General features: G+C 50.5%; 1 protein-coding gene and 1 long non-coding RNA gene across 2 annotated transcripts; one reads left to right on the forward strand and one right to left on the reverse strand.

Annotated features, from left to right (window-relative positions):
* Positions 1-1,072: 1,072 nt before the first annotated feature.
* On the forward strand, positions 1,073-2,193 carry LOC105458801 (protein bric-a-brac 2-like). The gene has a single exon (XM_011704351.1). The coding sequence runs from the start codon at positions 1,153-1,155 to the stop codon at positions 2,191-2,193; it is 1,041 nt and encodes a 346-aa protein (XP_011702653.1). The 5' UTR covers positions 1,073-1,152.
* Positions 2,194-12,134: 9,941 nt separating this feature from the next.
* On the reverse strand, positions 12,135-13,019 carry LOC105458788. The gene is made up of 2 exons (XR_975579.1): positions 12,845-13,019; positions 12,135-12,733 (listed from the first exon to the last, which is right to left on the reverse strand). It is a non-coding gene; the product is annotated as an uncharacterized LOC105458788 (long non-coding RNA).
* Positions 13,020-13,584: the final 565 nt, after the last annotated feature.

The raw sequence follows: 13,584 nt of genomic DNA on the forward strand, positions 1-13,584 counted from the left end.
CCGTCGCTGCCGTCGCCGCCGCCGCCGCTGCCGCTGCCGTTGCCGCTTGCCGCTGCGAAGCGCTGCGCCGCGCACGGTTCCACCACTGCCGTTCGAGCGAACCGCCGCCGCGTTGCTGGCCCTCTCAGTCGCGACGCGCTCGTCACGGGGTGCAGATCGTACGCCGTTCGTCGCTTCGACACCCTTCGTCGCGCGCAGCACGCGCTTCTCACGCGGACAGTCGCCGCCGTACGTCGCACGGCATTTAACCCGCGATCCGTATTCGTATTCGTACTATTCGTAACGCGCGATTTCGTCGTGGTAACCGCAACGTCGCCGTCGTGATCGTTGTCATCGCGTTTCGACGTGGTTGGTGGTGGGTGGTTGATGGTGAAGTCTGACACTTCCTCTCTCTCTCTCTTTCTCTCCCTCGGACAAAACGTGTCTCATCAATGCGATTGACATTTCGATCGGACTAATACAAGTGTTAGAAACTGTAAGGAAAAAGTAGTGAGAGAAGCTACGGCGAAAGGGAGAGTAAAGATTAAGTGTGCCGCGTGGTGCATCGAAGTAGGGGCGCGATTACTCCCGTTCCCCCCTCCCCCGTCACGGGACTATCCTGATCCCTCGGGAGAGACTCCCCGTCGTGTATGATGCTTCGTTGGGGGAGACAAGGCGAACTCTAACTCTTACGGTAGCGGTGGGAGTGGATTTGGAGAGTGTATTTACTCGAGTATACGATATATTTCCGAGCCACGTTTCGGAGCTAGGCTAAAAAAGATGCTCGACCGCGACGTCCCAACGGGACGATGACGCCCGCGTCGGTTTGCGTCTGACAGATCCGCGCACGTTGGCCACGAGGCGCGCGGATAAAGCTCTCACACTCTCCCCGCGTCACTTCGCGCGGACATCTGGAGGTTTTGCGTGTGGCTGTGCATGGGTGTTTTGCAGATGCGGCCTCGTTGCTGATCCGATCAAGGTGAACGTTGCCGAGAAGCAGAGGCGAGACGCACCACGAGGAGGAGGCTGGAGGAAGAGACGAAAAGGGAACGAAGAGAAGGAACAGTGGAGGAAGCGTAGAAGGGAAGACTCGCCTGACGAAATAGAGCAGGGAGGAGGAGGTATTCCTCTTCGGGAAACACAGGACAAGCGGAAGCTGCATTACGTCCGATCATGACGCAACAAAGCGGTGCTGGGTCACCCCAGCAGTTCTGCCTGCGCTGGAACAATTATCAGACCAATCTGACCAACGTCTTCGATCAGCTCTTACAGAGCGAGAGCTTCGTGGACGTGACCCTGGCCTGCGACGGGCACAGCGTGAAAGCCCATAAAATGGTCCTGTCGGCCTGCAGCCCGTACTTTCAGGCGCTCTTCTTCGACAACCCTTGCCAGCATCCGATCGTCATCATGAAGGACATCAAGTGGCCGGAGCTCAAGGCCGCGGTCGAGTTCATGTACAAGGGCGAGATCAACGTCTCCCAGGAGCAGATCGGGCCGTTGCTCAAGGTCGCGGAGAGCCTCAAGATCCGCGGCCTTGCGGACGTCAATAGCGAGCAGGAGCTGACGTCCAGGCCGACTCTGGAGGAGGTCGCGACCGCGGCGTTGCAGCGGAAGAAGCGACGCCGGATGTCCGGCGATCGTTCGCCGTCCGGCAACAGCCCGGAGCGCGTCGGCTCCGGCAGCATCGGCCCCGACGATCAGGACGTGATTGGCAGCGGCATCGTGCCCGAGATTCATAGCATGGTGCCGTCGACGGCCAGCTCGACCCCAAGGTCCCTCGGCTCGCCCAGCACGCCCAGCATCTCCGTCACGCCGCAGATCAACCTGCAGGAACTTCCGGTCACGCTGCCCTTACCGCCACCCCCGCCGCCACCGCCGCAGGGACAGCAGAGCTCGCACTCCCTGTCGAGCCACCACGTGCCCGGCCACGTGACTTCCGGTCCGCACGCGCCCGTCAACCACCTGGGCGGCCACGGTCAGCAACTCAGCGTGCAGCAGCAGCAACAGCAACAACAGCAGCAGCAGCAGCAACAGCAGCATCATCAGCAGGGCGCCGGTGGTCAGCCCGGCGCCGACGAACTCGAGATCAAGCCCGGCATCGCGGAGATGATTCGGGAGGAGGAAAGGGTGAGTCGAGTTTTCTTTATCTACGATTCCTCCTTTTTTCCTTATCTCCGTAATGCGAGTGAAAATAGTTCATTACTAGAGAATTGATACGCCGCGTCTCGGTAATACGAGTGATAAGATAACGTTTCTTCGCGAAAATGATCGGGGAAATAATTAGCATTAGCACTCGGAACGTTATGTCGATATCGTTAAAAAATACCGGGCGAAAAGTGTTTTTCCGTAACGCGCGAAAGATTAAGTCAAATCCGTGTGTTAATAAATGTTAATAAATGATAAGAGATTCTCGAATGCGCGCATCAATGACCTTCGTTTTAAACGCGAAAAGAGCTTTTTATGCGTAATTGTTATATCACAGCATTATGCGTGTATCTGAAAATTATTGCTAAATGAATCTCTCTTTATCGGCAAGAGTGATACTATTTCTTGCGAGTAATCCTTTTTCTCGGGACGGACATTTGTCTTTGCACGCGTCGCTGCTAATATGTAATTTTCGATGCAAATTGTACAACAAGAATTCCGTAATTGCACGGAGTGTTGTAATTAGAAGATTTTTATGTTCACGATAACGTCGAATCACTCAGATATGTATTCCGATGCGCTGAATGTAACTTTCCTGTTTTTATGACGGCGAGAATATTACTTCTCTTCTTGTGCCGAAGATAAATTAGTAGAAATAATATGCAGGAAGAACAAAAAAAATCGTCAGAATTACACTTGCTTGTTAACGAGAATAGGATAAAAACAGCATTTCCGTCAGAAGTAACGTTAGATCTTCACGATTCAAGAAACGTATGTAAAAATGAATTTAAAAAAAATTGATTAGTGCTGCTAGATATAAATGTACTATATGATTAGCTCTGCTAGATATAAATGTACCAGGTGGAAAGCTTTTTACGAACTTCGGCCGGCGCCGATTTATGTGCCCGCGTGTAGATTAGAAATTTAAGAAATTGCATTTTTAATTAAAAATCACGATGCATCACTAACGTGCATTACAAGCCTAATTTTATTGACTGATTGACGTTAAATAAACGAGCGAATAAATTTCTGCGCCGGTAACTAGAAATTTGCGCACGCGCGTACATTTAAATTTATTCCAATATTGGATAGAATAAATATGAGTGAAGGGAGAAATATGTATATTCCAATATTTGCCTAACATTTAGAAATAATTCGGCAACGAGGGTGGGGTCAATTAAAAGTTTCCTCCGTGCCGGTTAGAAATGCGCCGCCGCGAATTGAAATAAGAAATGCGAAACGGCGTTTCTCTCTCTCTCTCTCTCCCGCGAGCGAACTCCTCGGTGAACTTCCTCTCTTTCGATTGAAACTTTCGCGCTCCACGAAGGGTGCAGGAGGGTGGGGGGGAGGGGGACGGTTAACCCGAAATCGCACGAACGCAATTTTCCCTCGACAGAAAACGAAGATGTTTCCCTCGACTGGTCGAGGCAACCGCAGCCGCGACCGGTCATTAACGAGAGCGTGTGATATGGTACGCGTTCCGCGCGCGCCTCGCGTCATTAGGGCACGCGTTCGTTCTAGTCGAAGGCAAACGAGCGGACAAACCCGGGGATCCTCGAGGAAGGCCAAATGGATTCTATATGACCGTTTGTCTACGGCAGTCCCGTATAATTGGCCGCTCTTTCGCGCGGTGACGGCACGGAAAAGTCGCGGCGTCGCACTCGAGACGCGGCGGCGGCGGCGCCAATTATACGAGGCGCGCGGGACGAAGTTTTCGCGCCGAAACCGTCCGCGCGTAGCCGACGGTCGCGCGGCCGCGCGATCGGGAGGGTGGACGAGCTCGGGTTATATAGGGTAGAGGTATGACGTTATATACGCGGGTGGGGAAAGAGAGAGGCCCCGCGCCGCGCGCTTTTCCGCGCGGACGGAGTGTGGAGGGCCATCCCAATTACCCGGCGATTGGCTTCGACGGTATGCGCTAATTGAGAGTATCAATGAACGTCAATGAGCGCAGTCAATATTTGGCCGGGGTGCATCCGGCCGAGCGTTTTGTAACGTTCTTTTTGTTAAAGCGGATGACAAATATTGACCGCGCTCGTTCGCGTTCGCGCGCGTACGTGACACAAACACGCGTGCACGCACGCACGCACGCACGCACGCAGGCACACGCACGGCCGCCGGTCACACATACACACGAGACACACACACGCGCGCGCGCGCGCGCCTGGGGTATCGACTGTTCTCGTTAATTACATCGGGACGACGGTGTCTCCTGCATTATTTATCGTCCGCTACCGGTGCAAGTTATTAAGCGTGCGGCTAGTTACAAGCCGTTTTGTAACTAGCACGACGACCGTCGGACATAGGGGGCAGCTAGGTTGCGCCGACTTAGGAGCGGTTAACTTCGCTTAACAAAATATATTCTCTCTAACCTTCTCCTCTCTCTCTCTCTCTCTCTCTCTCTCTCTCTCTCTTTCTTTCTGTACTTTCAGCAACCGGTGTTCACGTTTCACTCCCTTTCGCGTTACCGATCAGCGTGTATAATTACACCGCTTATTTGTATCAATAATACGATCAACCATTCGCTATATCTTGATTAAATTTTAAAGTGATCGTATATACGTATATCCCACTTGTAAGAACTGTTGTCTAGAAAATTCCATAGTCCGAAGATAATAAACACTCCGCATGCATTATTCAAGGTTTATCTTATCCAGATGTATAATACGTATCTATATTATAATTTACATCGACAGCTACGTTTTTACGCGCTGCTTATGTAACATAATCCGATAAGCAGGATAAAAGTCTTAATATATGAATATCTAACGTTACACGGAGATTTCTGTATGGGAGTATATCGAGTTTCCAAAGCTAATCGGAAAGTTAAATAAGTTTAATTATTATCCTACCCACGACGCTGAACGCGCGCGTGCGCGATCGACATGCGGTCGGATTTATTCGATCATGCGGACTGCTGTTCAGCTCGGCGCGCGTCTTACGTGCATCCGAAAAACGAATCCGAAGAACGAACGAACGACGAGAGTCTAGCGGATCTGCGATGAAACCTAAACCCTCGAACGTTTAAATCTTCATCCGGGGATTTTTGGGATCGCGGAAGTATCGGATGCGGAAGTTATACCGGCTCGCGGGGGGAGGAGGACATCACGGCGCGCGCCGCTTACGAGCGGTTTACGCGCGGAAAAGCACGGAACAAGACTGCACTTCGCGCGCGCGTCAGTCGAGTTCAATCTAGGAAATTAAAGTGAGCGACCGACTCGCGGGCCGCGGCATTATTTTTTTCCCCCCTCTCTCTCTCTCTCTCACTCTCTCGCTCTCTTCTCAGGGCGCGCACACACGTCGTCGGCCCCGCCGCACCGTGACGTAATCCGCTATACGTATATAATGGTTATAACATTCCGCGGAATTCCATTATGTTAACGCAACCACGTTCCAATTCTCCGGGTATGCCTGCCTGCCCTGCCCGACTGTATGCCTGTACGCGGCGTATATCGTAAATGCGCGCCGTTGTAGTATCGCAACTATTCCGCGGTGCCTTTCCGATTAAAATACCTAATTGATGCGGGCGAGAGAAGCCAATGGCGGACCCGGGGATCGCGGAATGCCAAGCCGCGAGAGCGGCTGCCAAGCACCGTCGACGTGAAATTTTTTTCTTAACGGGACGAATAAGAGACGGAGAAAGAGAGAAAGAAAAGAGGGAGAGAGAAAGAGAGAGGAGGATAATTATACAAGTAGATGAAATGAAATAAAATGTAATTATGCAGATTGCAGTAAATGGACGGAATGCGTCGCTATTTCTAAGAAAGAGAGGGAAAAGAGGGACAGAGAGGAATTTGTAGAAAAAAGAGAAAGCGAGATGTTTTCATTTATATAAACAGTATATCAGTATTAACGTGAAAGTTCTTGGATTAATTTATTCAAGATAAAGAGAAATGTAGAAGAAAAGAGAAGTTGAAAACCACGAAGAAAATGATGAAGTAAGCGGGGGGGGGGGCGGAGGGGGGAAGTGCGAGTGGTACACGAGATGCTTGTTAGATTGCTGACTTAAGCGCTCGAGAGAATTTTATTCTCCTCAAATCTAATACTAATAACTTTATATGTATATTCTCCTCCATTGAAGAGAGCGCGCGCGAAATTCTCGGCCGTTTGATGGGAGTCTCGCTCTCGATTTTGCATTCGTCAAGAAGAGCTGCTTCGTTGCCGAAGGTCGATTTCTCGATACCGCTGAAGTTATAAGAAGTATTTTCTTTTTTTTCTTTTTTTTTTTAAATAGAGAAGATTATTTATTTCTCTGAGAGGAGAGAAAGAGAGACGAAGAGATTTCTCACATAAAGTATGGAGTCTAAAGTCCATTATACACACACGGACACATCTCGATGATGAAATTACCATATAGGAATTTTATCGGATATCATGACCGAATTTCTGTTGATAATAACCGATTCTTTATTACGACGCATATATGTCGGCGAACATATGTTGACCAAACGCAGACCGCGTCGTCCACTTCTCTCCGCGCGGCGCACGGGAATTATCGTACGATGTATAACAGATTCGCTATGCAGTTATCACGACTGGTATTTCACTTGATAAGTTTCGATATTTTATTAGCCGTGCTTAGCCGTCCTGCACGGACGCACTTAACGCATATAACGTAACGAAAACGGCACTCTTCGCCTCTCTCTCTCTCTCGCTCTCAAAAGTAGTCTCGAGTCGACCTTCCGCGTCTCGTCGGAAATTAGGGAGTCAACATCAGGGAGCGTCCTGAGTTATGAATCGCCCGCCTCCGGCGGCGAAAACCGGAGACAACAATTATTTATATACTTCGGAACGGGCCCGAGGATCCACCGGCGGCGGCGGGGACTCACCGGCGACGTTACACGCGGTATTACGCGGCATCAATATAAATTATACTTCACCTGTCGCGGCTCGCGCGCGATGCCCCGCGATGCGTCCCCTACGACCGCTTAATCGTACCCTAATCGCGTCGATTAATCGTGGCAATCATTCACATACCAAAAAACAGGTTGTCCGCGCTTATTTATTTGCAAAAAAAAAGAACGTTATTAAGTAGCAATCAAATATTTTTCATCATCGATGGCGAAATATGTTGTTTTCATAATGAATACAGCCGTGTTCGATATAATTTGACACACTTGTAAATAAGTACCGAGTCTGAGTAAATCAATTCTGCCAAGAGCGCGTTAAGTAAATATTTTATTAAAGAGATACGAGAGAGCTCACTTTTTATTAGAAGTTACAAATGCATTTGTTCTGGAAATATCGTTCCTAAAATACATATATTATATCTGAGTACGAGAGAGATGTCAGATTTCAGGTTGGTAACGGAGAGGTAAATTTTAAAATAATAAAAACGTTAAAATAACGCAAATTATACGCGATGTCAACGTGATTTCTGAGAATGATCTAAAATGATCGCTCGAGGCTCCCGCGCTCCGTCGGAAATGGGCTACGAAAAGCGCGATCCTCGGCTAGGGTGACGACGTGGGAGAGAGAGGATAGGGAGGGCGGCGAGCGCATCCCCCCGAAAAGTGTACACAGTGTACAACACGAGAAGCAGCAAAGCGTGATCACGCGGTCGGTGGAGCTCGAAAGGGCGGGTCGAAAAAAATTTAATCTTCCCTCGCATTATCCTTTTTGGCAATAACGGCTTTACCTCCCGGATCGTCCTGCCCTGCCATCCTCGTCCTCCCGCACGCTCGCCCTTTCTCTCTCTCTCCCTCTTTCCATCCTTTCCTCTTTGTCTCTACTCTCTCGTATTCGGTGATTCGAGAGAGAGAGAGAGAGAGAGAGAGAGAGGCGAGGGAGACCGGCAGGAGAGAAACGGATCCCCGACGCGTCGGCAGAGAAAAAAGTCGTGAAACAGTAAATCGTGAATTGTAGTAACCGAGCGCCATTCATCCTGATACACCGGATGTGACTACATATTTCCTTCGTTCCGTTTAAATTAGTGTTTTTGCCCGGGGCGGCCTTGATTGTGTTTTCGCACGTCTCGCACGCTCTCGCGCCCGTGTGCAAGTGCATCTCGCCGACGCGGGCTCGCTCGCTCGCTCCCTCGCTCGGCGCGCGGTATGCATCCCGCGCACTCGTGTATCGGCAGGCGGCACACAATCGCGCGCGCGGACCTACCTACTCTCCCGTACTTTCTGCCCGTTTCGTTGTCTCCACTTGTCGGTGCTGCGCGGTATATATGTTCGTACGTGTGTACGTCCGACGATCGTAACGCGCGTAAAAACGGCGCGCACACGTCGATCGGTCGCGTTGATCAACGCGTAACGTAAGCGATACATCAGGAGAACGAGAGGATCGTCCCGACGGGATTCAAAATTGAAAAGCCCGCCCCCCGATGTATTAAAATGCGCGCGTTACATCCGCGGCCCATCCATCCCTCCCGCCCTGTCGTCTCCGTCCACCTCCTTTCGGCCCTCCGTCCAGAAAACGATCGCGATACGCGAGAGCGCGGGGGCCCCCGGGTATCGCTCGCGTCGCGCTCAGAAGTCGATTACCGTGCTGTCAGAAGTGATCGAGAGGGCCTCCACCCCTCTCGCGCTCTTTTGACACGTATCGACGTTGGCCCCGGTGATTTCGGGTCTCCGACACGCTCGCGTTTTACGTATTTCTGCTCTCGGGATACCGGAAGAGAGGACCGACTCGGAATGCTGCTCTTAATTTGATCAAGTGTCACGCTGTTAAAAAATGTATATCAAATTAAGGCCGACTTTTGAAATGAAAAATGAGATCTGATATTCGAGAACCAACTGACGATTGTTTGAAATTGAATTTCCTGTACTGTCTCTCTCTCTCTCTCTCTCTCTCTCCCTCTCTAGAGTTTCTTGCTGGATATTTCTAATTTAAAAATAATATGGATATACAGAGACACGAGGAAAATCACTTTCTTCTTCAAGGTGCGTTAAGATCAGTCGCTTAATTAGAATTAAAATTCGCTCGACGCGCGCTTCCACCGACGGATTCCTTATACCTATACGTTTCTCACGCGGCGCGACCCCGCGCTTACATTATACTTACAAAGTAGACGGCGAGACTCCCCGGCTCTCTCTCGGTCCAGTTCCCGGCTTTTTTTGCGCGCGAGTGCCCGCGCGTTGGCGCACGCAAGGCGCGCACACGCGATATACGCGGCCGGATTTTTCGTTCAGACCCGCGCGTTACGCGACACGCGGGGCTTATACGTGTATAATATAGCCGCGGGCCCCCCCGGCTGGCCCGACGGCTGGCGCTTTTTTTTTTTTTCGTCAGGGCACACGCCGTCGCTCTTCTCGGTCGACCGCGTCGTCCGTCGCAAGGACGAGTCGGAAGAAATTGATGGGTTAGCCCCACCGTATACGCAGCGCGGCGGCGGCTACGCTCATTCCGTCGGCTGCGCGAGATCTCGAAAGTAGGTAGATGAGGACCTACTCCACGGCCTCCACTCCTCTGTCCTCCGCTCCTCCCTGCCCCAGTGTGTATTACGTTAGCCACCCTTTCGCCGCTCGGCGGCGGAGGACTATTTTATAATAAGGGCCGGGGCTTCTCTCGCGTAATGGTATGTATTTTAAATATTTCGAAAATTGCCTTCCTAGGAAACTCCTCGCATAATGGCAATACTTGGAATATAATCCCGGGGTAACCGGACCGCATAGGCGCCCGAGCACTTAACTTCTCTCTCTCCGATCCCCCTCCCCCCCCTCAGCTCCCGCCACCGAGGGAGAAGCCTCTCTTTTCTCTTCTTCCTCCCCCCCTCCCCCCTTCTCTTTTTATATCTCTTCTCCAAACGATCCTTTTTCCCCCTTTTCCACTTTTGTTTTTTTTTTTCACTTCTCTCCTTCAACGTTAGCGCGCCGCGCCGCGCCGGGTGAGCGCGAGTAGTAGTTTCTTGCTGCTTTCCTTCCTTCGCTTCGGAAATCGTCTCGCGTCGGGTTAACCGGACTGGATATATTCCGTGGGATTTATCTCCGCGGCGCGGAATCATTGCCGACCGGGCGGCGGAGTATCGGGATAATACACGCGGAGGGTAGACAGACCTGAGTATCTCAGGACTCCGCGCGTTTTTCCTTTCGTCTGCGGATCTCCCTCTTTTCACGATCTCGCGGCTCTCACAACTTTGTAATACTCCACTTTAAATATTTTTCTAACGATTGCTCATGTTAAAATTCTCTATTAAAGTTTCCTTTAAAATGGAAGCGTATAGAATAATATTTTATTACCTTATGTTTCCACTGCCAGATTTTAATCTTGGACGATAAATGAATTTACAATTGAGCCCGTGTGCGTTTTTTAATTTCTACAAAAGGTCGTCGCGGAACACGTATAAAGCAATCCCCCCTTCTTAATTGCGTAGATTTTCTGAAACGCTCTGTACATACTGTCCTCTACTGAAGTATCCACCGGCTGTTTCGAATCTCGCTTGAGAGAGTATCTCGGTGCAATGCTCTCTCGCTGGTTTACCTGCGTCGAGTTTCTTTATGGTCCCTTATTTCCTACTTTGCGAAATGATACTCGCCTTCTATCCGTTTAGAAGCCAGGGATTTTCGCTGAAAACTGTGCATTCCCTGTTGTATCGTCTTTTAAACAATATTTCTGATGCGAGATAATTACGAATAACATACAGTCTTGACCGTATAATTATAAAGCAGCCTTAGTTCAGTGCATTTTCTTGGAAGAGGCGGTAGTAGAAGCCAAAGCAGACTATAGCAAAAACGTAAAAACGTAAAAATTATAAAAATAAAAAATTTTTTTCAATAAAACTGTCTTTCTTAAATTTATTCTTTGTTAAATATATACATACATTTACGTCAATTTGTCGGAGGTGCTTTATACTTATGGTCAAGGTTGCACATGCTACGTGTAATTATTATTTTTAACGCGAAATGCGATTCTGATTACCTTCCGCTTTTGTCGGGTATTATTTTTAATCTAAATGAGTTCAGAAACGAATAAAAAAAAAGAATGAATCACTCCGAGATAATATCTTCACCACACGAAACAATTGCGGATTAATTCCTATCGACAAAAAATGGCTGTCGGGGGTTATCGTTGGCCTAAGTGGAGCTCCGCACGGAAGCTATTGTACTTTCTCAGACACTTTAAGAAATTCGATAAATCGCCCCGTCCTTCCCCGGCGCCCGACGGAGAGATAGGAGTGGAGAGAGAAAGAGAGAGAGAGAGCGAAAGAGCGCGAGCGAGAGTCTCGTATCGACGTCGACGCTCCATTTTTCCGGAGCAGTGGTTACGTTAAGGCGCGCGCTGAAAATTGCAGAAGAATTCGCCTCGAGTGGCGGCTGCCGGAGTGCTCGGAAAGTCGAAAGTTACCCTGAAATCCGCGTCTGGTCTCGGTCCCGCGGGAGGCGGCGACCTTCGCGTCGCGGCGCGAGCACGGCGCGGCGTCGCTCGCTCGGGGAATGCATTATTTCGCGGCATGGAAATGCCCGCGGACCGGAAATCGATGTCGGATCGCTTAAGTAATACGTCGGGAAAACGCGACCGCTTAGCGTTCCTCGTATTTTCCCCCTCAACGACAACGACGACAAGCGTTTCAAGCGAAACCCCTGACGCTAAGGGGACGAAGACGAGGGGTAACCGCGGTTGGGGTTGGAGGAATCAAGTGGCGAGAAAGAGAGAGGGAGAGACAGGCGGTCTCAAAAAGGGAGGTGGAAAGATCCGCTCGTTGATAAAAATTGTATGCGCGTCCACCCGGAACGTCCGCGGAGCTATTCGTGAAACATTCAGCCGGACGACGGCTCGAAAGACGCTCCCGCCGACTTGAAATTCCCGCAACGACCTCTCCGTAATAATGTAACGACCGCGCGGCCGGTACCGTACGGCCGTCGGACCTCCACGCGCGCGCGCGCGCGCGCGCCTCGCTCTTTATCGTTTCAATTCCCCAGTCGCGATTTTCGCGACGGGACCGTGTCCCCGCTTTGAATTTCTGTGCCGGAACGCAGCATTTACAATATCGACATCCGGCAGGAAAGGACGGTTATATCAACCGATTTAGCTTGATATCGAATTAAAGAATAAAGAGACTCTCATGCTCGTCGTGCAGCGATTACATTTGACGCATTAAATATTTCGATGGCGGATGATTGAAATTAAATTATGCACAGCTTTGTGTGTGTGTTTTTTTTTTTTATAACGTATGCAATCGGAGATGATAAACACGCACTCTCCTGATATCCGAAGTCTCGGCGAAGTCTTGACGGACGTATCGCACGCCCCCGACGTTCGATCAGTTACGAGTTAATCTCGGAGCGGATCGCCGCCGCCGCTGAGAAAGACCGCGCGCGAGCACATTTATCGGGGATCGTTTAATGCCTCCCCCGATCTTTGCGCTTCTCCGCGAAATTCCACGGAACGGCCGGCCGGTTGCGTGCACCAGGTTCGATCAGAAATGCAGCACTCAGAGGTGCATCGCGTTTGTTCCTGATACTGCGACGGCGACGGCGGCGTAGGAAAGCAGAAGAGGGAGGGAGACGGGAGACTCTCTATCGTTCATCATCACGCACAGTCACCGTTCCGGAAAAATGGCGATTTTGTAAGCGAGTTCAGCGATTTCTTCCTTCAACTTCCTCTGCAGAATCGCTTTACATTATATTTTCGTCCAATTTCTTTTCGACAACTTAAACGTACAGCTCTAAACACGTGAACATTTCACGCGTATATTATCTCGGTATTTAGCTTTATGAAAACTCGCATGCAAATTTTAGCGAAAAGAAAAATCAAGGAGAGAGGAAATTTAATTTACCCTCCTGCCTGTATCCGACGAGGAACTCAGGACCGCGACCGACCGCTTCAGAATTTCAATAACGATCGGGATTGCGCCTATCCCGAAAGAGTTAAAAGCGTCTCATCCCTTATTTACATAACCCATTTTTGCAGCCTCGGCTTTCGAAACGACCAAATTTGCCAGGCGATCTAACTTTTACGATCGCATCCGATTTCCGAGCATACGCGACGCTCTCTTCCTCCCTCCTCTCCCTCCCTCCCTCTCTCTCTCTGTTTTTTTTCTTTTCGAGTTCCGTCGAACGAACGTTGCTGGGAACGCTATCGCGACGGCGGCGGCGGCGGGTCGGAGGGTCAGGACAAGGGGGGTGGGTTTCCATTTCGAAAATGCGGCGCGCAGGACGGATCTCCGTGCGATGTACGGCGGGCGACAGCTCCGGCGAGCTCGCGGTAAATCAGAAATTATCTTGCGTCGCGTCCGAGTCGCGCTGCCTTTTCCCATCGAAACGCGCATAAATACCGGACCAGAACGAGCGACAGAGACACGCCGGGGCGGCGAGGTAGCGCGAGGGGGAGAAAGGGAGGAGCGGTCCTTGCAGTCGCGGCGGCGGCGGCGGCAGCGGCGGCATGCACGATGCACCCGCTGTCGCGTGTACGTGTGCATATGCGGGACGACACGCGTGCACGTACGCGCGGCCGTGTGTATACTATGTGTCCCGGGAGCACCGTATGTGATACATGATTCAGCGAGGAATAATGCAG

This window comes from Wasmannia auropunctata, unplaced genomic scaffold (genome assembly GCF_000956235.1).
Source record: "Wasmannia auropunctata unplaced genomic scaffold, wasmannia.A_1.0 LD334309.1, whole genome shotgun sequence".
In the NCBI taxonomy this organism is placed as follows: Eukaryota; Metazoa; Arthropoda; class Insecta; order Hymenoptera; family Formicidae; genus Wasmannia; species Wasmannia auropunctata.